The sequence below is a fragment of the Stenella coeruleoalba genome (assembly GCF_951394435.1).
Source record: "Stenella coeruleoalba genome assembly, chromosome: 1".
NCBI lineage: Eukaryota > Metazoa > Chordata > Mammalia > Artiodactyla > Delphinidae > Stenella > Stenella coeruleoalba.
The window spans coordinates 107,956,736-107,976,415 of record NC_137169.1 but is presented as its reverse complement, the minus strand read 5'-3'; the positions used below and the strand labels follow the sequence as shown (position 1 = coordinate 107,976,415).

At 53.9% G+C, this 19,680-nt stretch overlaps 1 protein-coding gene across 2 annotated transcripts; it reads right to left on the bottom strand.

Annotated features, from left to right (window-relative positions):
* Nucleotides 1-7,810: 7,810 nt before the first annotated feature.
* ADAMTSL4 (ADAMTS like 4) lies at nt 7,811-19,376 on the bottom strand. Of its 2 annotated transcripts, none has more exons than XM_079930764.1 (18): nt 19,269-19,376; nt 16,717-16,863; nt 16,441-16,498; nt 15,782-16,137; nt 14,916-15,597; nt 14,572-14,674; nt 13,666-13,802; nt 13,103-13,307; nt 12,703-12,875; nt 12,437-12,548; nt 12,147-12,332; nt 11,822-11,951; nt 11,280-11,484; nt 10,771-10,947; nt 10,247-10,453; nt 9,975-10,154; nt 9,557-9,701; nt 7,811-9,406 (listed from the first exon to the last, which is right to left on the bottom strand). In XM_079930764.1, the coding sequence occupies exons 2-18, from the start codon at nt 16,734-16,736 to the stop codon at nt 9,270-9,272; spliced, it is 3,213 nt and encodes a 1,070-aa protein (XP_079786890.1). In that variant the 5' UTR covers nt 16,737-16,863; nt 19,269-19,376; the 3' UTR covers nt 7,811-9,269. The 2 variants fall into 2 exon arrangements, with proteins under 2 accessions (XP_079786890.1, XP_079786891.1); XM_079930765.1 differs by having other exon boundaries at nt 9,273-9,406; nt 9,557-9,795.
* Nucleotides 19,377-19,680: the final 304 nt, after the last annotated feature.

The following is a 19,680-nucleotide window of genomic DNA, read 5'->3' as shown; positions in this document are numbered from 1 at the left end:
GGAGCCTAACTACCAGAAGATGGCAGTTTTTTCTCATTACAAAGAAAGCTGTTTTGTACAAATTAACTCCCAAACAGGTGTGGAGGGAGAGTAGCACAGGACAGGAGCGCCCAAATCGTGGTCAGAGTCAAGTTCTGCTGTGCAAATACTATTGCTCCCATTGCTCTGTTGTGATGTGAAGCTATTTCTGTGGCAATATTCCTCAGTTTAACACCTTAAAAACTTGGGTCAAATGGTAACCAGTAACATGAGTCACTGAGGGAGTCAAAATAATCAACACTTCCCCTCATTTGACACAACCAGACTTTTTCTTTCAGTTCCTGTTTTGCTACTTTAGTGCCAGCTCTTGCTTCAGACTGTTTCAGAACATTTTTCTTAAAGCAGTTGTGACAGCTGGAGGGTTTTACCAAAGTTAAAGTGAAATAATTTGTACAACTGGTGTGTAGCACGGCTCCAGCCAGATGCCCAGAGCACAGGCCATTAATTCCTGGAGTTCAAGATGATCAGCTGAGTCTGTCTTAATTTATCCTAGTTCTTTTTGGCCCCACTTTTTCAATGATTACAGAGCTTTGTCTTCTGGAACCCTCCCACACTCTAAAGGCTTCTCAGTTTCAAGATTTGAAAGCTTAACTCTGTCCCTCTTCTTTAGTTTCAAAGTTGTTACAGTGTTATCTTAGTTATGTGAAGCATGTGGAAAGTTGGGAGTTGGGAATCTGCCTGCAGGCGGATGTAACAGACCTCTCAGGGAATTCTGTGTTCTTTACTAATGATTCTTGTGAGGTTAAAAAAAAAAAAAAAAAAAATAGGGCAGGCTTTTGTTCCCACGCTATACCTGGTCTTTCTTTTGCAGTTCCTTTCTTTACCTGCATAGAATAATAGTTCTTGACTGTTGGGAAATGTGTTTGGGCCAAGAATACTACTCTGGATTTTACCCCTTCCAAGTATCCATTTCCATGGCTTGTCTCTGCCATTGGGTTTCTGTATTCTTACCCACTTTGCCTTCTCTCCTCTTCCCCTGTTCAGGGGTTACTTTAGTTTATTAAGAGTGTTTCAATACTTCAATGAACTGGGACATTTAATGAGCTCAAGGCAGCCAAATGTTTGTTGAGTTTCTTCATTTGTCCATTACCTGGCGGGGGACTGCTTACTATGCACCATGCACTTCTGGATGCTGGAGTTATGAAAAGACTAATTCTTACCCTCAACGCAATCAAAAAAGACTAGGGTGGAGTGGGAGGTTGGGGTTAGCAGATGTAAGCTTTTATGTATAGAATGGAAAAAAACAACAACCAGGGAACGCTCAAAGAAACATGACAACTAAATGCAGGGTGATCTTTGATTGGATCCTGGATGAAAAAAGCTATAAAGGACTTGGGAACAATTGGGAAAATTTTAATATGGGCAATATGTTAGTACTGTATCAATGTTAAATTTCTTGAGTGTGTTAATTATATTGTGGTTATATAAGAAAATGTCCTCGTTTTTAGGAAATACATCTGAAGAATTTATGCATAACAAATCCATGGAAAGAAAGCAATTGTAGCACAAAGTTAAAGCTCACAGTCTAATAGGAGTGATAACAGACAAAAATAATTAGGATACAGTACACAAAATACTATAATAAAGATATTATAGGACAAGGGGTGGGACAACTTCTGGAAGTAGAAGGTGGTCAAGAAGGCTTCAAAATAAACATTTGAGGTTGGACCTTAACATGAGTAGGAAACATGCACAAAAGCATGGAGCTGAGAAGGAACCTCTGGTGGGGGGGTAGGAGAAGGGGGAGATGTGTAGATAATCTTTTTTCTTCTCATTTCATCTTCCCTCCCTGCCTTCCTTCCCCTTCACCATACATGGCCAGTGAAGGTAGTATCTCTTCAGTTTCTTCCATTTAGGGCCTTATATAAAAGTATTGGAAAACACTGGTAGGAAAAAAAAGATGTCTCTTTGGTCGTAGAAGTCTGAATTTGGTATAAATACAGCTGGGTGGACTGTTTATTTGGGAAGTAAAGAAGATAGACTGTATTGGCCGTTTCCTCTGTCTTGTTAAAGTGGTAGCCCTGAACACACACAACTTAAGGATCATAGCCATCACTGGATCCTGGTGTAGGAGCTGGCATTGGCAGACCTGCTTTGAATAAAGATGTCTTAAGAGCATCACCTAAGTTCGCTCACACATCTCACCAACCATCTTCACCCACCCAAGTTCACATAGTCAGGGAAAGGAACCAGGTTTTTGAACATGGACCCGAGACTGCTATGCTCTCTGCAGAACAGAATTTAATAAAGAACAGCCCCCAAAAGTTATTTAACTGGACCCTAAGATACTGAATGATGGCTCCACTCTCCCTAATCCTGTTCCCGTGGGAGACTCAATTACAGCTATTCGCATCCTGGTTCAAAAAACTAGTTTGCTCTGACTGCCCAGACTTCCCCACAGGCTGCATTCTTGCCCATGAGCTCATTGTTTTGGCTTCTCTGCCTGTATAAGTCCACAGACAGTGTCCGAAGTCTCAGTCCCAGCCCCCTAGCTAGCTGGGGCTGCATTCCATTCAGAATTTCACCACCCCCACTTGGTCTCCCCTCCCCCCACCCTCTGTGGTCACATGTGTATGTTTATTGACGTTATTCTGGAACAAGGTGTGCGGGGGAAAGAGCCAAGGAAGCAGACAAGGAAAAGAGTATTTAACTGTTGGGTTTCTACCTGAATTAGATGAGTTTTCTACTTTATTTTGATTAAGAAACGCCTTCAATTCCGTGCCCCTAAAAACAGTTCGTTTTCTAGTCTAATAGGAGGAGCTGGTTGCAGAAATTTTCCTACACATTTCGTAGACACCCCTACAGGGCTGGTATGACTCAGGTGTTCAGATTTGGGGTCGGGGGGGAGGTAGGGGTTTTCCCTAAGAAACATTGGTTTCATAAACATTTTATTCCTGAATCTCTATGCCCAGATCTTTCATGCATTCCATCCTCAGTTCACACCTCTATTCCTGAGGTTGCCTGGAGTGGTTCCCACCCATCTCTAGACCCTGAACGCCCAGATCTAAGGTAAGGTGGGGCCCACTTTGGCCGAAGCGCTATGGGAAGGGCATTTTGCTTACTTTGTAAAGCTTTGGGTTAATACTGTATGCCCAGTGTACGCCTTTCCTGTCTCTCCTCTTCATCATACCAAAAAAAAAAAAAAAAACCCAAAAACAAAACTGCAGACTGTGACTGTGGGAGGTGATTTTTTCATTTCTGAGAAATCCTCCGTGAGGCAAAGTAGAGAAACAGAAAGAGGGAAACAACTTCGTGTCGAAATGAAATGAGGTTGTCTGTGTGTGTTTTGAAATGAGGTGGCTTGTTTTCAGCTTTAAGGAACAACAGCTGTACAGAGGAGCTTGGTAATGGTGGGGGAGTGGTTGGTTACCTGCTTTTTTGCCTCTTTCTCTCACTTCAAAGTTTGATAGTTGGGGTCAGGTCTGAAACAGGATAGAGGTTCTGTATCTTCCTTTCCCCCCTCATGAAGCATGATGGATAGATATGTCAATCCATCATGGTACTATTGAGTGAAAGAAAACCTCTAATACAAAAGAAGGACTTGGTAAGCAATCCCAGAAATAGGTTATTTTAAAAAGAAATGCAGCTGCATTGCTTTTAAGTCCAGAACATATTAATACACAACTTTGATAAAGTTTGTTCTAGGGAAAAAAACTGTGACTCAATTAGTAATATATAAGCTTATGTTTGTATGACAGTGTGTGTACCTTACACAAAGACCATGTATATTTATTTTAATTATTTCCTGGGGCCTAAACACTGAATATGTTTGAAAGGATTTTTAATTCCTTGAAACTGTGAGTTGAAAAATGAAATTTAGACAGGATTTTCCTAAAATGCAGAGAAGTCACGAAAGACGTTTGAAAACAACAAAAACACTTGATCCCATCCAACTTCCAGATCACTGTGGCCCAAAGAACTCAGTATTTTGATAAAGGGTGCTCTGTGGGAATGAAATTGAATAGCAGATCAAAGGAATTAGAATTTAAAAAGTTAAAAGACTAGACTTAATTTTCTCCCCTGTAAACTGGATTTAATTGTCTTCCCCCATCTTATTATTGAGAAGATTCAAAGAGAGAATATATACAAATGCTTTACCTTAAAGCACTAAACAAAGTGCTTTAAGGAATTTCGGGAAACGTCCCTTAAGGATTTACTCTATCAGCCATGTCCAAGTCATTGAATTCCCAGGGAGAAACCACTAAGAAGCCGATGTCAATAGATAGGATGTTAAATTAAAAGGGTCTACAGCTGTATTTTGAAGCAGAGGGGACACAAACAGGACTTTCCACAGCTGGGCATTGTGGGAGTTCAACCAGATGGAAGAAATCCCAGGGGTAAGTAAACTCCCTGCCAGCCAAATCTGCCCTATTGCCTGTTTCTGTATGGCTCAAAAGCTAAGAATGGTTTTTGCATTTTTAAATGGTTGAAAAAAGATATTTGGTGACACCTTAAAGTTATGTGAAATTAAGATTTCAGTGTCATAAATAAAGTTTGGTTGGAACACAGCCATGCCCATTTGTTTACAAATTGTGTAGGGCTGCTTCTGTGCTACAGCAGTAGTCAAGTAGCTGCAACAGAGATTCTATGCCCTGCAAAGCCGAAAATATTTACGGCTGGTCCTTAAGAGAAAAAGGTTGCGCACTCCTCTGCTAGAGCTAAAAAGGCGTCTTATGATGTCATGAAAGAGGCAGGCAACCAAGAATCAGTAGTAGGTGAGGGGAGGGAGGAAGAGATGAAAGAGGGGGTCTGGTTCCAGAGCAGATTAACTCTGCCCCTCCCATCAAGGGCAGGGCCTCTTGCCTTTTAGCCTAGGGATCCCAGGGACACACACAGTCTTCTTTTTATGAGCAACCCCACCCTCTCACCCCTAGTTTCTTTTCCTCCTCACTCAAAGTTCTGTAGAGCTGTCTCTTAAAAAGATTCAGGCAAGGCTCAGAGGGGTACAAACACATACACATACATCCTAACCCCAAGCTGGGACATTGCTGAAATTGAACCCATCTCTCCTCTAATACTGAAGTTCTTTCCCAGGACATTCAAAGACAGCTGTCTGGTGCTCGCTGAGAAAGTGCTCTGATCTGGTTTCTAGCCATCCCTGCGCCTCCCCTTCAGCTGGTGTGGCTGATTGGTTTCCTAGCATCTGACTGCTATGGCTCATGCATACCTTGTTTTGGACTAATTTTGCACATTCCTCCCTCCAATCCTTTCTACCTTCTGACCTCAGCCATGAAACACCCCCCTCTAGAGCTTCCCCCAATCTCCAGGGTCAAGGAGCCCAAAGTCAGATTGAAGATTTGCACTGTCTAGTTTGGTTAACCCAAATTGTTTCTCTCTCTTGTTGACTGACTTAGTCTTAGGTACTTTCCAGAGGCTTTCTACTTCCTGTAGAAGGTGCCTCTCACCCTTTAAAGCAGACATCTCTTCATCATCTGCCTGTGACAGATAAGCCCCCTCCGCTCTAACTTCCCCACCCACCTGACTCCCAGAACCAGAGATGATGGATTTGAGGGATGCTGGTCGGAGAGAGGGTGGGAATGCAGGAACCCACGCCCCCACTCCACCTCCAAACTATTGAGGTACTCTTTAGCATGATTCCCCATGCTTCAAGGAGAGGAGAGGTCTCTGATTCAGTTTACTCTGGTGGGGGAAGGGTGTTAAGTTCAAATGAAGTCTCTGTAAAACTGGGGAGAAGGGGAAACAGGAAATGAAAGAGGATCTGGTTGGAGAGAATCTGGAAGGGACCTCCTTGCATTTTGTTCTCTCATCCCTCTGCCCTCCTGCCGCCCTCCAGGTCTATCTAGATCCTCCCCTAAAGGGCTCCTGAGGGAGGGTATCTTCAGGTTGAGACACTCATGCTGTAGGTCAGCACCTGGGGCCCTGTGCTCTGCTTCACTCCTAGTTAAGTTAACCACAGAGGTTGAATCTGGATGAGTGAAGAGTGTGGGTCTGGTCTCCTCAGACTCACCCCTGCAGCTGTGAGCACCTGCTTGCAGGGAGGCCCCTGGTTGGGGAAGTATAGAAGCTAAATTTAGTCTGAAGGCTGAAGCTTAATTGGGTGGTGATCACCCTGGGGAAACTGGGAGGGGGGAGGGGAGAGGAATTCTGACCCAGCTGAACTGAGACCTCACAAGTTCACCCCTAAGTCCACTGACACAGAACCACAATCGCCTTCCCCCAACAAACACCGAGAAACGAGAAGCCCTAGCAATTTGCTGGCCTTCTGCACGCTTGATCTCTCTTGTGCACATCAAGATTGTTCCTATCACCACCCCACCCCCACCTCAATTCTCAGGGGTCCAGTTCCTCTGAGTTCTTCCCTAAATTCCACCCAGGGCGCCAAACCTAAGGGCCCCTCCAGCACATCTCCCTGACCTTGGGTTGCAGCTTCCTCTCTCCCAGCCCTCCAGAGGGTTTCGGAGGTCATCAAAGAGGCATCTGGCCACACTACTCCCCTCTAAGGGGCCAGGAAAAGGGGTGCTTGGGGTCAGGTTTCCCTTCCTGAAGACTTTCACATTGACACCCCCCTCCCCAATACTGACTTCAGTGACCAGAGAAAAGAATCCTTAGGGGCTGCACTGAATCCTCGCTTTAAAATGAGGTGAAAGGGGGCAACCCCCCAGATGAAAGCCCACATCCTGAGCAGTCAGAGGCTGGAGGCTATGAGGGAGCTGGGGGCTATCAGAAAGGGAAGGGTTTGTTGTGAAGCAGAAACTAACAGACCATTGTAAAGCAATTATACTCCAATAAAGATGTTAAAAAAATAAAAAATAAAATGTTAAAATGTATCCTAAAAAAAAAAAGAAAGAGAAGGGAGTTACTGAAGCTGGGGGAGCCCTTAGAGGGGCTGTGGCTGCATTCCCCACCTGTGATTGGTTCTCAGGCTCAGGCCAAACTCCAAACCTGCCCGGCAACAGCCCAGAGGCCCAAAGAGGGAGGAGGAACTTCGGGGAAGTCAGCTGAGCTGGGGCCACCGCCCAGCCTTCAGCTTCCAGGAATCACTGGGAGGGCCCCAGCTATTCACCACACCCCTCCCTCGGTCTCAGGGCTCCGCCTTCAGCCCTCAGTATCTACAGGGCGGGGTCAGGTCCCACTTCCCTGATCCCCCCCGCGTCTTTGATCCCCTTAGGGGTTCACCAAAGAGAGGAACACATCTGACGCCTTCTCTTTACACTGAGCAGAGACACTAAGACTGGGCTTTCTTTGTACCCCCTTCCTCACTCCTCGCCCTGGACTAAAGTCAGTTTCTTTCCTTTACCCCCATTTTCTTTTGCCTCCTTCCTCATGCACTGTCCTCCCAAGATGTTGTCCGGAGTCTTCCTTCTCAGCCACTTCCAACCCAGGGAAAGCCTGCTTCCCAAGGCAACAGTATGATGTGAGGGAGTTGCCAGAGCAGAGACGGCCTGTCTCCTCAGGCAACTCTGGGGTCCTCCCCAGTGTCTGGGTGTCTGGGTGTGCATGCTCAGGAAACAGTAGTCACTGAGTTCAGCTGTTTCTGCAGGCCTTTATTTACGGTCTTACCCGGCCAGACTTGTAGAGGTGCAGGGATGGGAGAGGGATGCTTCTAATAGGGAGAGAAGCTCAATTCTATTGCACTTCCCCTCTTCCTAGGCATGGGGACCCCTGGGAAGTCTGGCTTCCACAAGTGGAGATCTGGACTCAGACCTCAGAACTGTAGGGGTCAGGGAGAGGATCTGTGTTATGGAAAAGGCTGCCCACTCTCACACCACCTCTAGCAAGCTATTTACCTTGAGAGTGGACATGGGTGGGGGAGGGAGGAGGGAGGAGACTAGGGTGAGACATCTCTGAAGAATGTGTCTTTGGCAGGACATCCAGTACTTCCTTGACTCCACCCTCGACTCCACCCCCAAGTCCCCTAGAGCTGGGCCAGGCTCCTCCTCCGGCCGTTTCTGCTGAGGGAGAGGGGTGTGGGGTGTGGGGTGTGAATCATTTCCTTTCCTCCCACCCTATAAAAAGCAATAAACCAAGAGCTTAATAGGGAAATGGGTAATAGCAGAAAGGATGAGAGGGGCAGGAAGGCAGGGCCAAAGAAAGGGAACAGGAAAAAAGACCCCTGAAAAGGCAGCCGCCATTCAGCTCAGCCCCAGATGGGAAAAAAGTGCTACTAGATTACAAGAGACTTTACAGAAAGACTCAGCCTACCAAGAAACCCACCATAGGCCAAGCAGTTTCTTCTTCAGCTCTGGACCCAAGTGCCCAACTCCATACCTAAACTGGGAGAAGTGGTGACCTCTAGTGGTCAATGACCAACCTGCAGGGCCTGAGGTCGGCCAGGATCCTCTCCCTCTCTGACCAAGGCTCCTGGTCTCAGCTGACTGGGGCTCATTCATTAGCCTTTCTGGGCCCAAACTCTCTCCACCTGGGCTCCAAGTACTAGTCCCCTTCCCACCCTTCATTCTGATCTCACACTGCTTGCTTAGGTGGCCTGTATGGCTGGGTTCCCACGAGGACAATGAAGAGCCTGTTTCTCATTTGTCATAATCATCTTTAATAAAAAATAAATTAGTTCTGGGGTGGGAACTGTTTTAGGAGGTGGGGAGCGGGAGCAGGGGCTCGGTTGTCTTATTCTAACCTTTCTCTTTGCCATCTTCTGCCCAGCTGGTCCCTGCTCTGGGGAGATAGTCTCTCTTCCTGGGGAAAAGCAGGATTGGCAATGGCTCACCCCATCCCTAGCTAACTATGAGAGGGAGGGATAGAGAGACTAAGTAAGGGGAGAAAGGGTCAGAGGACAAAAGGATGGTTTAGATGATGTGTGGCCTGAACAGAAGAAATGAGGTTGAGGACACAAAGTTGGGATTAATGGGAAGGCCAGACTCTAAGTAGCTCGGATTCCCAAAGAGTTGCAAACTTGCTTTCCTTTCAGCCTAGAAAACTCTGACAGAAACAGGCATCGTCCCCTCTCCCGGTTCCTTCTCAGTCTGTGTAACTTCTTTTTGAGAAGTGATACAGGTTTATGGGCGCACACACATCCACAGGCCCATATACACATCTGGGGGCATATGTGCACACACACCATCACACCACCGCACAGACCCAACCACACGTCTTGACAGTTACTGTCCGTCATCTTGCCACCTTCGACCACCCTGGGGGACGTCCCTAGTGAGACCAGGACAGGCTAGAGAGCCAGAGGGTACAGAGTGGGCTGATTGACAGGTGACTGATGGTGGCATGAAAAAACCACGAGGAGAGGGTCTCCTGGACCCATTTCAGGCGGGCTCCGGGGGAGACCGCTCCAAGACATGGGCGCAAGAGCGGCAACAGGTAGCTGTGTAGTAGGGATAGACGCAGAGCCGGGCCTGCACCACCAGGGGGCAATGTGGAGAGCTGTCCTTGCATTGATCATCTGGAGACAGAGGAGGCCATTGGGCACAAGAAGTCACCAAGATCCATCCCGCTGGAGGTGTGTTGCCCACTCCCACTCGTCCTTCCTAATCTCCACCCACACTTCAGCTGACCCCGCTCTGCTGGGGACTGGGGAGAGGGAGCTCTTTACCGGGGCGTTGGCTGCAGGGTTGGCTGTTACAGGATCGTTTCCTGGAGGGCCGCAGGTGAGGAGGACATCGGATGCTGAGGGTCTGGTTGGCAGTCAGGCACTGGACCTCCCTTGTCTGCATGCCCCCCTGGCAGGAGCGAGAACACTGGGGAGACCCCAGCTATCAAATCAGACCTTTGCTGTGCCCCAGGCTCCTCCTGAACCCCAGGCCTCCTCCTCCTCTGAAAAGAATTGGGGGGCTATCCTGGAGCATTATGAAACCCCACGTGGAGGGGGCCCACCTGTCCTCCTGGTCTAGGAAATGAGACAAGTTAAACTGCCGCTGGCTTTAGCCTGGGGCACAGAGGGAGGTACAAGGAGGGACGCCTCCCCTCCCCTGGAAGTCCATGCTGAGCGGGCAAGGGTGCCAGGCACTCACCGGACTCCAGGGTGTAGAAAACCATCGGTCTTGGCAGTCCTGCCCCTGACAGGGCTGCAGGGCAGGGGGCCTGGGCAGGTGGGAACAGTTGCTAGGAGAAGTCACATTGAACTCAGTCCCCAGTTTGGACACACAGATGATGTCTCTACGCTGCGTGCCAGAGCCACATTCTGAGGAGCACTGATGGAGAAGATGGGAAGGGAGAGCAGGATTACTCTGACCTCCCCCCAGGGAATCCCACCGACGGGCCCCCTCCCAGGCTCTCAGCTCACCTCTGCCCAGGGCCCCGTGTACCAGCACCACGTCACCTCACAGGGCCCCAAGCTGCAGGCACGCATGTCAGGGGGACGGCTTCCTGGAGCACAGGTCTGCTCAGTGGCTCCTGCCCCTGCTTCCTCCTGGCCCTCCCCATGGGTCTCCCCACTCCCGAGGCAGATGACAGAACGTCGCTGGATTCCCGTCCCACACTCAGCTGAGCACTGTTGGGAAGCAGAGTGTGAAGGGAGGCTGGAGTGACAAGTAGAGGAAGGGGAGGGGGCTGAGGACAGACACATCCCGGATCCGGGAGTTAGGGAATGCCCCAGGGGAACCAGCCAGATATGGGGAAACTTTGCCAGGCAGGGGTCAGGATGTCAGCGTAAGTTTTTCTCTGAGTCCCCAGCATCAGCAGTGTCTAGCAGACGGCAGGTGCTTGCTCAATCAACGTTATGCAACTGTGCTGGAAAGGCCCCGGGAGGGTGTCCTGGGTGGGGGGTACCAGGGGCGTGGGGCTCGGCTGAGGGGGTGTGGGGCCCACCTTGGAGCTCCAGTCGCTGTGGAACCAGGCTGTGGTGCAGGGCCCCATGTCACAGGCCTCTCTGCTGGGGGGCCGCGGGGGGCCTGAGACGCACTCCTGCTCGCTCACTTCATCACCGTTGCTGCCGACGCAGCGGACCTGTCGGCTCCTCTGGCCGCGCCCGCACCGCACAGAGCACTGAGGGGACGAGGGGCATTCAGGCCTGGGCTTCCCCCGCTGCCTCACCAGCCTCCAGCTCTGGGGCCTCTGAACCAGGATGTGCCTTTGATGCCTGGCTCAGCGGTTACGGGGCTTCGTGGGCTGAGGAGCAGGCTGAGTATGGGGCTCTGGGCCCCCAAGCCCCGGTTCCGTCTCTTCGCAGACTTACAGATGGAGGTTCTACATGAGATCTCATTTGTAAAAGTTTCTGCTGATTAGAACGGAGTTGAAAAACCACTGCTCTAGCTCACTGGTGCCCACGCCTCCAGGGTCTTCCCGCTCCAAGAGCTTCCTTGCCTGGGACCACTCACCTGGCTCCAGGGGGAGCGGACCTCCCAGCGGCCGCAGAGGCGCAGCTGGCATGGCTGGGTGATGTTGGGCCGGGGCAGATGTCCGCAGCGCTCCAGGGGCACCGACGAGCCGCCGCCCCCAAACTCCTGCCGGCAGCGCAGCTGACGGTGCTGGGTGCCGGGGCCACAGGAGCGGCTGCAGGACGTCCACTCGCCGGCCTCCCAGCTATGGGCGTGGGCAGGGAGGGGAAGGGACAGAGACACAGAGGGCAAAAACAGAGATGTGTGGGACTGCCATGTTTGGGGAAGGGGACGACAGACTGGGGGTGGGGACCCCTCAGAGGAGAGTGGGCATATTTGGAGTCTGGGATCCCTTGTGGGGCTCAGGGTTTCCTTGTTGTCTATGGAATGTCAGCCTTTCTCACTGAATAACGTCTCTCTGAAGCCAGGAGATCTTGTGTTGAGTGCAGAGTCCAGGTGAGATCCTATGGGGGCGAGGATGTGTTTCCCCGGGGCAACCGTCGTGTCCCCAGGACCCTAACCCTCCCGTGGGGCGCACTCACTACGGTGGGCACGGGGGGCCGTGGCAGGGTTCCTGGGAGGCCGGGGGCCTGGTGCCCACGGCACAGCTGCGTTCATCCAGTTCCTCTCCTGACTCACGAGAAATGCAGAGGAAGACAGGGCGCCAGACACCTGAAAGGGATAAAAGGGAAGCCAGGGGAGGCAGGATAGCTCGGCATCCAGTGTCAGTGGGGTCCCAGGCACTGAAGTCCGATTCGGCACAGATTCAAGGTGTGGACCCACAATCCAGGGTATGGGGTCAGGAGTGCCAAGCTGGGCATCTGGGCTGAGGGTGCCAGGAATACAGGCTGGTGGGTGAAGTCTCACCTTTTCCACAGGATGCCGAGCACTCAGAGTGTCCCACCCGTTTCCAGTATCCGGCTGGAGACCCCAGGGGTGTCCTGGGATGGGGCGGGGCAGGCATCTGGGGGATCCGCACCTGACGCTGGAGGGTGCCTGGGGTGCGGGCAGGGCGGGGTACTGAAGCAGGTGGGGGCTCTCCCCTCAAAACCTCTGCGCAGGGAGAGTCGGGTAGACAAATTAGATGCATCCCCATTGCCTCGAGCTCCCCTCAGCCTCTCCCCACCTCCTTTTAGGTCTGGAGATCAAAGTCTTACCAGGTTGGAGTTGGGGGAGCCGGGGCTCTGGGGTGGGGTTCTCAAGGTTGGGGGGAGGTGAAGAGATGACATACTGGTAGAAAACACCTGGGTTTTCCTCCTGAAATATCATCTGGGAAGAAAAAGAGAAGGTAATGAATGTTTGGGGGTGGCCAGGGGCGGCATCCACTAGCCTTCTGCCCATCTTGAGACCCACAGCTTTCCCCTCAGAGGAGAGGCAGCGGGGCGGCCTCCACCTCTGGCCCAGGTGCAGGCCCCTCACTCACGTAGACATCCACAGGCTGGGTCGTGGGGCCTTCCGCAGACAGACTCTCCCCCACGCCCTCCTCTCGAGGAGGACGGCTGTACCGGAAGACAGTCCCGCCGGCAGCGTAGGACCCAGGGGGATCCACAGCCCAGTTTCCATTAATGATGGACCGGCCCCCAGGGCCACGAAGTGCTGGAGGTGGCAGATCAGGACATGCGAGGTTAGTCATACTGTCCCCCTCTCCCACCACTTCCCCGACAGCACAGAACCCCACATAGCCCGTGCCCACGCGGGAGGGAGGAAGGGAGCCCTGACTTCCCGGGTGGGTCAGTTGCCGTGCTGAATGGGGGCGTGAAGGGCAGAACCAATAGGCCAGGAATGGAACAGGGGACCAAGACTCGGGGAATCCAGGGACTCACCAAGGTAGTTGGAGCTGGGCCGGAGCTGGGCGATCCAGAGCCGGGAGGCTCCAGCAGGAATCAACAGGATTTTCTGATAGCCCAGAGGGCCCCCCCGGTCAGTGAGGTTCCCCGAGATGAGGCGACAGGTAGAATCATCACCCCCACAGACTCCACAGCCATCTGGACGCCTGCCCGAGCCGAGGATCCCATCACAGCCAGGGCTCTAGGGGAAAGCGGAGTGAGGCAGGGGCTGCCAGAAGCCAGACACCACCTGCAACCCTGGCCTGGTCGTCTTGGAGTCTTCGGCTCACCACGTGTCTTGACCTTTGCACTACAAGTGAGACTTGTAGTTTCTCTGTCAGCCCCACCATTCCCAGCCAGCCTCTGGGAAGCTTGGATGGGCTTAAGGAGTTCGACTCTAGACTCTGCTCAGCCCTGCTTGGCAGGTAAGAACTTTCCTCTCTGCAACCTGAGTCTGGTGTTTTGCCATTGTGATGATGAGCAAGGAGACTCTGTGTGTGTGCCTGTGGCAGTTATTAACATCGCCTCTCTCCCCATGTGCACACCCCGTCCTCCCTCACCAGACAGCGTCCGGCCACACAGATGTCTGGGGCTCCAGGCTGACACAGGGTCCCGTCCTGGACCTTTTCGGTGTGACGGACATAGAAGCGGAAGCCACGGGGACGGCAGTTCAGTTCACAGCGCTGGGAACCCTGAACTAAGAGACAGGGTAGAAGGGTGGTTAGCTGGGGTCCCGGGCAGGAGGTTAACTGAGAAAGAACCCAGGGCCCTGAGAGCGGCTTGGCTTGCCTTATATTAGCAATAGGGCATCCTGAGGTTGCCGAGGTCACTGTGGATGAAGGGAACATGACAATTCTGTACTCTGAAAGGTCAGTTTGAGGGTCACACAAAAGTTGGGTCAGATCAATTGAGGTCACTAAGACCAGAAAAGGGGTTGTGAGCTCTGAGAGAGGACAGATACTTGAAACTATGATTATGTGAGTTCAGAGCTCATGAGGGCTTGTCTTGGTATCAAGGTGACACAGGCTGAAAATCAAACGGATGGTAACTTGGGAGAAAGTGATACAACACTGTCCAGGATCCATGGGGCACCTCCACTGAGCTGTCACCACTGGGCAGGATCTCTCTGACCATGCCCTGCTCATGTCACATCCATCCCACCTCCTGGGTTGGGCTTCTTCCCAGAGAAGACCAGCCAAAGGGCACCTCTGGACACATCCCTTCTCCTAGCCTGACCCCTCTGCTGACCATACACCGCCATCTGACAGCTAGGGCTCTGTCCGAAACCCCCAGCCCTTTCTGGGCCTGTTCTGTCTCTCTCCCCAGCCCTGGGAAATAAGGAAGACAATATGACACAGAAGAAATACAAGAGCCTACAGAGAAGAAAAAGAGGGGCTGAGTGTCTCCCTCCCCATCATCCCCCAATCTCCAGCCACCCTGTCCAGGGAGTGGGCTAGAAACCTCACCTTCTGTGAAGGGCTCCCACTGGTACAGTTGACCCATGAACTCCTGGGAGTCAAAGGCTGCACACTGCAGGGCCCGGGGGTCTGGCTGCTCAGGGGGGCAGGGCTGAGGTGGGGGATACAGAGGAGTCAAAGCTGGGGAGGAAAATGGGGGTGTGGGTCAGGGCTGGATTGGGGGGATAAGGAGGCAGGTCAGGTCTATGGAAGAGCTCCAAGGTCCCTACCCTGAAGAGGTCAGATGCCAAGGCCCTTCTCCCTCAGGTCCAGATCTGACAGGCTGAGGACCCAGGCTCAGGGTCAGGGAAGCAGAATTGGAAGTCTGGGGAGGGGTCCAAGAAGGAACTCACCGCTTGGCTGCAGGCTCTCAGCTGCTCACTCTCCCCAGAACATCTTGGGACAGGGCTACTGGGAGCAAAGAGGCTCCAGAGGGGGCTGGAATGGGGGCCAGCACTCAGCAGAGGCAACCAGCCATCTGGGTAGTGAGGGGCAGACTCCGTGAGGGACCCGTGAAGATTCCCCCCAGGTCTCCAGTGCTCCTGGCTCTGCTGGCCTCGGCTCCGAGGGACAGAAAGGAAAGGATTAGGGTGTCTCTCTGCCAGCCGGGGACCGGCCCAACCCTGGGAACTTGGCCTTCTTGGCTGAGGGGACATGTGAAAGGAGCTACCTTCTCCTGGGGATGGAGGGAACAAGGAGGGCTCTGTGCCAGAGGCCTGGGCTCTGGGGTGGGGCCATGTGAGGGCAGGCCTGGTTCTAGAGGGCACCTCTGTCTGAGCAGCTTCGGGGCTTGGGGGTTCTCCTGGGGGGGACGGGGTGTGGGCAGACGGTTCAGTAGGAGGGAGTTCAGTTTGCGGGGTGTGGTTTGCAGAAGATGGCTCTGTTCTTGGAGTCAGGGATGGAAGATCTGAGGTCTGCGAGAGCTCAGAGCTGGGTGGTCTCCTGGGGTGCCTGCGGTTCCGATGGAGCGGCAAAGCAAAGGGCACTCTCCCATAACCAAACATTCCTGGCTTGATGGGGTCTCGAACCCGGGACCTGAGAAAGTGTAGCAGACGTGGGGTCACAGTGCTGGCTACCTCGGAGCCTGGCTCCCCAGGCGACTCCCTAGCACCAAAGATAAGCCTTTATAAACCCTGGATCCTTTGCTCCCCTTTCCTTCATCCCTAGCTCTGCCCCTTGCCCAAGGCCCCGCCTCTTCCCTCAAAGCCCCACCCCTCACCTCCTGGCTCCTTGAATCTCCTGGGCCTCCTCTCTCCCTAAATGAGAAGCAGGACCTCGAAGGGGGCCACCTCTTCCCCGAGGTGGTGGCCTGTACAGGGGAAGGGTTTCTCGGGAAGTATGAGGTCTGGTGCCTTGACCCCGGGGGAGCAGGGCTTCTGGATGTCTTGGGGGCCGGGGTGGGAGGGGCAGGCCCTGGTGGAGTTGAGCTGTAGGGAGCTGACACGCCCGGCTCCTGCGCTGCACCCCAACCCCGCAGGGCTGGGAGCAAGAGGCCCACTGGTCCCAAGGACCCCAGACACCCTCAGGGCCCTGGTTCTCCTCGGGAGGTGTCTGAAGAGAGTGCCCAGACAACACCTGTGTAGACAAAAAGTTCAGCCAAAATTAGAATGATTTTCGACGGAACTGTACAGAATATCTAGTCCAACGCTGGAGGCTTGGGGCAGTAGTGACTGGCCCAAGGTCCCATTCCGTAGCAGAGGTGGGACTTGAAGTGATTTGGCGAGGAGTTAGGGAGTTAGGGAGGCTGGGAGGGCCAAGTGTGAGAGAAAGGAGCTGCGGCTTATCAGAGGCTGTGGAAAATGCAGACGCGGCCTGGAGATTGTGGGAAGCCGGGAGGCAGGGAGAGGAAAGGATCGTAGTCTCTAGTCCCTGGCTCACCTCCTGATCCAGGCAGAGCTGAGGGAGGAACAGAAGCAGCATCAGACACATCCGGGGCCTGCAAACCAAAGGCAGGAGTGAAGGTGTCAGACAGGAGCTGGAGGAGGTGTTACGACACAGCCCTCACCCCAAGGAGGCTCTGCACATCCTGATGCCAGCTGCTCAGAGATCAGAAGTAACTCATCACTTCCCCCAGCCTCCCCCAGAGCTCCTTTCTCTCCCTTCCAGAGACCGGAGACCCAGCCATCCCTCCTCCAGGGCCGCCCCACCTCTTACCTGCCCGCCCACTTCTCCATCTCTCCTCCCTTGATGGCCCCCAGGGCCAGGGAGGAGGGGACCGGAAGTCAACTCTACTCCGGCATCTGGGCGTGGGGTGGGGGATGCGCTCTGCAGGGACCGAAGCCTGGTCCAGTCTCCAGAAAGCTGGGGGTTGGGAGGGATGACTCCTCAGAAGGACATCTCAGAGTGAGAATGGATGGGTGAAGACAGGCCCACCCCTTTATGATCCTGAGGGAGGGAGGGAGAAGGCACACTGCCCTTGTCCATCCGCCCAGGCTGGAGGGGTGGTGGTCTGCCTTCAGCCTCCCAACTCAGGCTCAGTCCCCCTCCTCAACTGCAGGAACTTCTCAGCTCCCTGTCCTAACTAGGAACTGTCTCTAGGCCAGCTCAGGCACACGCATCTTTCTTAAGATGGTTTTCATCTGGCTCTCCCTCCTGCCCTCCCAGAGGTCCTGGAAAGCTGAGGAGGGAGGCTCAGTGAGGACTTACCAGACACCCCCTCTGAGCTGCTGACTGGAAGCCCCTTGGGCTTTCCGTTTCCTACCTGACTCCCAGCTTTTTCTTCCCCTCTTAGCTAATAAAGCTCCTTCTGGAACACTCAGGCACATCTCTGCCTGCCTCAAACACTTCCCAGTCAAGGGATAAACTAAATGGGCTGATGGTTTAATCTCTAGAGAAGCAGGTGATTTTTCCCACTGAGATTTAACCTCTCTCTAGGGGCCAGCGTCCAGCATTAGATCAATGAGGCCTTACTTCAGGCAAGACTCTGATGGGCTAGGGAAACCTGGGAAGGGGATATGCAGCTAGAGATGCCGTTACTCCCCAATCATGCACGGTCTATCTTCTGAAGAGCCAGTAAGTCCTCCTGAAGGCTAAACTTGATCCTTGGGGAAGTGGAGCTTGGAACCCTCCCTTGGTCTAAGCCTGACTCTCCCATCGCTCCCCTTGCCCTCCAGCCCCTTCCTGCTCACAATGAGCCCTTCCCACCCCCACTCCTCATGCTGCTCGGAGTTCTGCTTTCCAGGAAAAAAAAAAAATGTTTCTGTTGGATCTGAAAGGCACCCGGGAGAGGAATCCAAGGAGCTAATGCCGAGGTGGGCCAGCTCAGGGGCAGGAAAATGACAGAGAGAAGGGCAGGAATGTGCTTGGGGGTAGCAACTCTCAGCCCCACTTCCCTCCCTGAAACCCCAGGACTTGCGAAGTTAAGGGAGGGATCACAGTGGTTGAGCCTGAGCTGCAGGGTCTCCTCAGCTGCTTGGGGTTGGGAAGGGGGTTGCTGATGGCAGCTCCTTCCCTTGGCTGGGCTGACCACTGAGGTCAGCAACTCCACCCTGATGGGGGGGGCGGGTAGGGGCTCCAGAGAAGGGCCAACGTTCCACCCAAAACTTCAGCTCTCTGCCTGACTCTGTTACTGGAGGTTGAAGGAAAGGAGAGATGGGGTGATGATCACTGCCACTTCTTGCTGCCGGGTCCGGGTCCCCTCTCTACTCCCTCTCTGCCTCTGCTTCTCTCTGCTACCTCTTTCTCCATGGGTCTACCCAGTACACATAATCCTGTCCTGAGCTGGGTTTGGCTTTGGCAGTTCCCTGGAGAAGTAAGGGGTGGGGTGGCGTGAGCTCTTGGGGCCAGGGCCAGGCCTGGCTCCCTCTCTGGAAAAGTCCTACCCCACCCCCTGCATAGCTGGGCAGGGGGCCGACACTCCCCCTCCACCCCTACAGAAACAGATACACATTTGTGGTTTTCACCCCTTCTCATGTTCCTCATCTGGTGTGTCTCACTGCCCAGGATGAAGAAAGGAGAGGTCAGAAGTGGTCACTCTTGGGCCAGGCTGACTCTGGTCTAGACAAACCTGGGCTCCTCCCGGCCACACCTCCACACTGGCCAGTGAAGATCAAGGAAGAGAGACCTGGGCAGAACTAACCCCTTCACCCCCAGGGGACCCACCTCTGGGAAATGGGTGGTGCTGCGGGGCAGGGCGCCCCACAGCAGGCTCCAGGGCTGGCTGGAGAGTCCCTATCTTGGATGAGAACTCCTTGGTCCTCCTTGTGCCCTCCACTCCTGGATCCTGGAGGCCCATCCCAACAGGCATCTTTCCTTTCTAGTCGTCAGGCTGAGCTGGATCAAGGGCACCCACATGCGTCCCTCATAGTGTCCCTGTCCCCCAACTCCAGGACAGAAGAGAGTGGCGGGGTTGGGGGATGAGGGAAACACATCCTCCAGGAGCACCCATCTAGAGGAGGGCAGGAGGCGCCGGGCGTGTGCCGGGAGGTCCTGGCTACGTTTTCCAATTTTACTCTGTGACTTCGTAGGAATTTTGGCTGATTCTCCGCCCGAGTGATGGGGGCCAGAGTTCCAAGGAATCAGAACCCCCTCCCCAGGAATTCGACCCCAGGGACTTTCGAGGCTATAAGAGCTGGGGCTGGGGTCGTGGCTGGGGCGCGACCGCGGGGCGCAGGGAAATGGGACGGCGCGTGCGCGCAGGGCGGGGGGTCTAACGGGACCGGGGAGAGAGGGCGGCCGGGGCCGGGGGTCCCAGGGAAGATCTGTACCTGCTCTGCTCGGCCCCGGCGGCCCGTTAACCCCTCTGCGCCCGGGCGCTCTCTCCAGGCAGCCTTGCTCCGCGGCGGCCACGGCTGCCCCTGAGCCCGGCTCCGGACACTGCCGCCTCCGGCCGCGGCTCCGCCCTCGCCCCGCCTCCCGCTCCGCCCGCCCGCCCGCCACGCGCCCAGCCCGCGTCCCGAGCCGGCCTCCGGGTCCCGGCGGCCCACCCCGAACCCCTTGCCCGCCGGGGCCACCCACCCCGGGCTTTGGGCCTTGGCCACCCCAGCCCGGCACCCGCCAACGGCTCGAGGGGGCGAAGCCGAGGGGGTCCCAGCCCGGTTCGGAGGGAGCCATCGCTCCCGGGCTGTCCCAAGGCCCGGCTGGGGCTCGGGACTCCCGGACCCCGGCCTCCAGACCGGC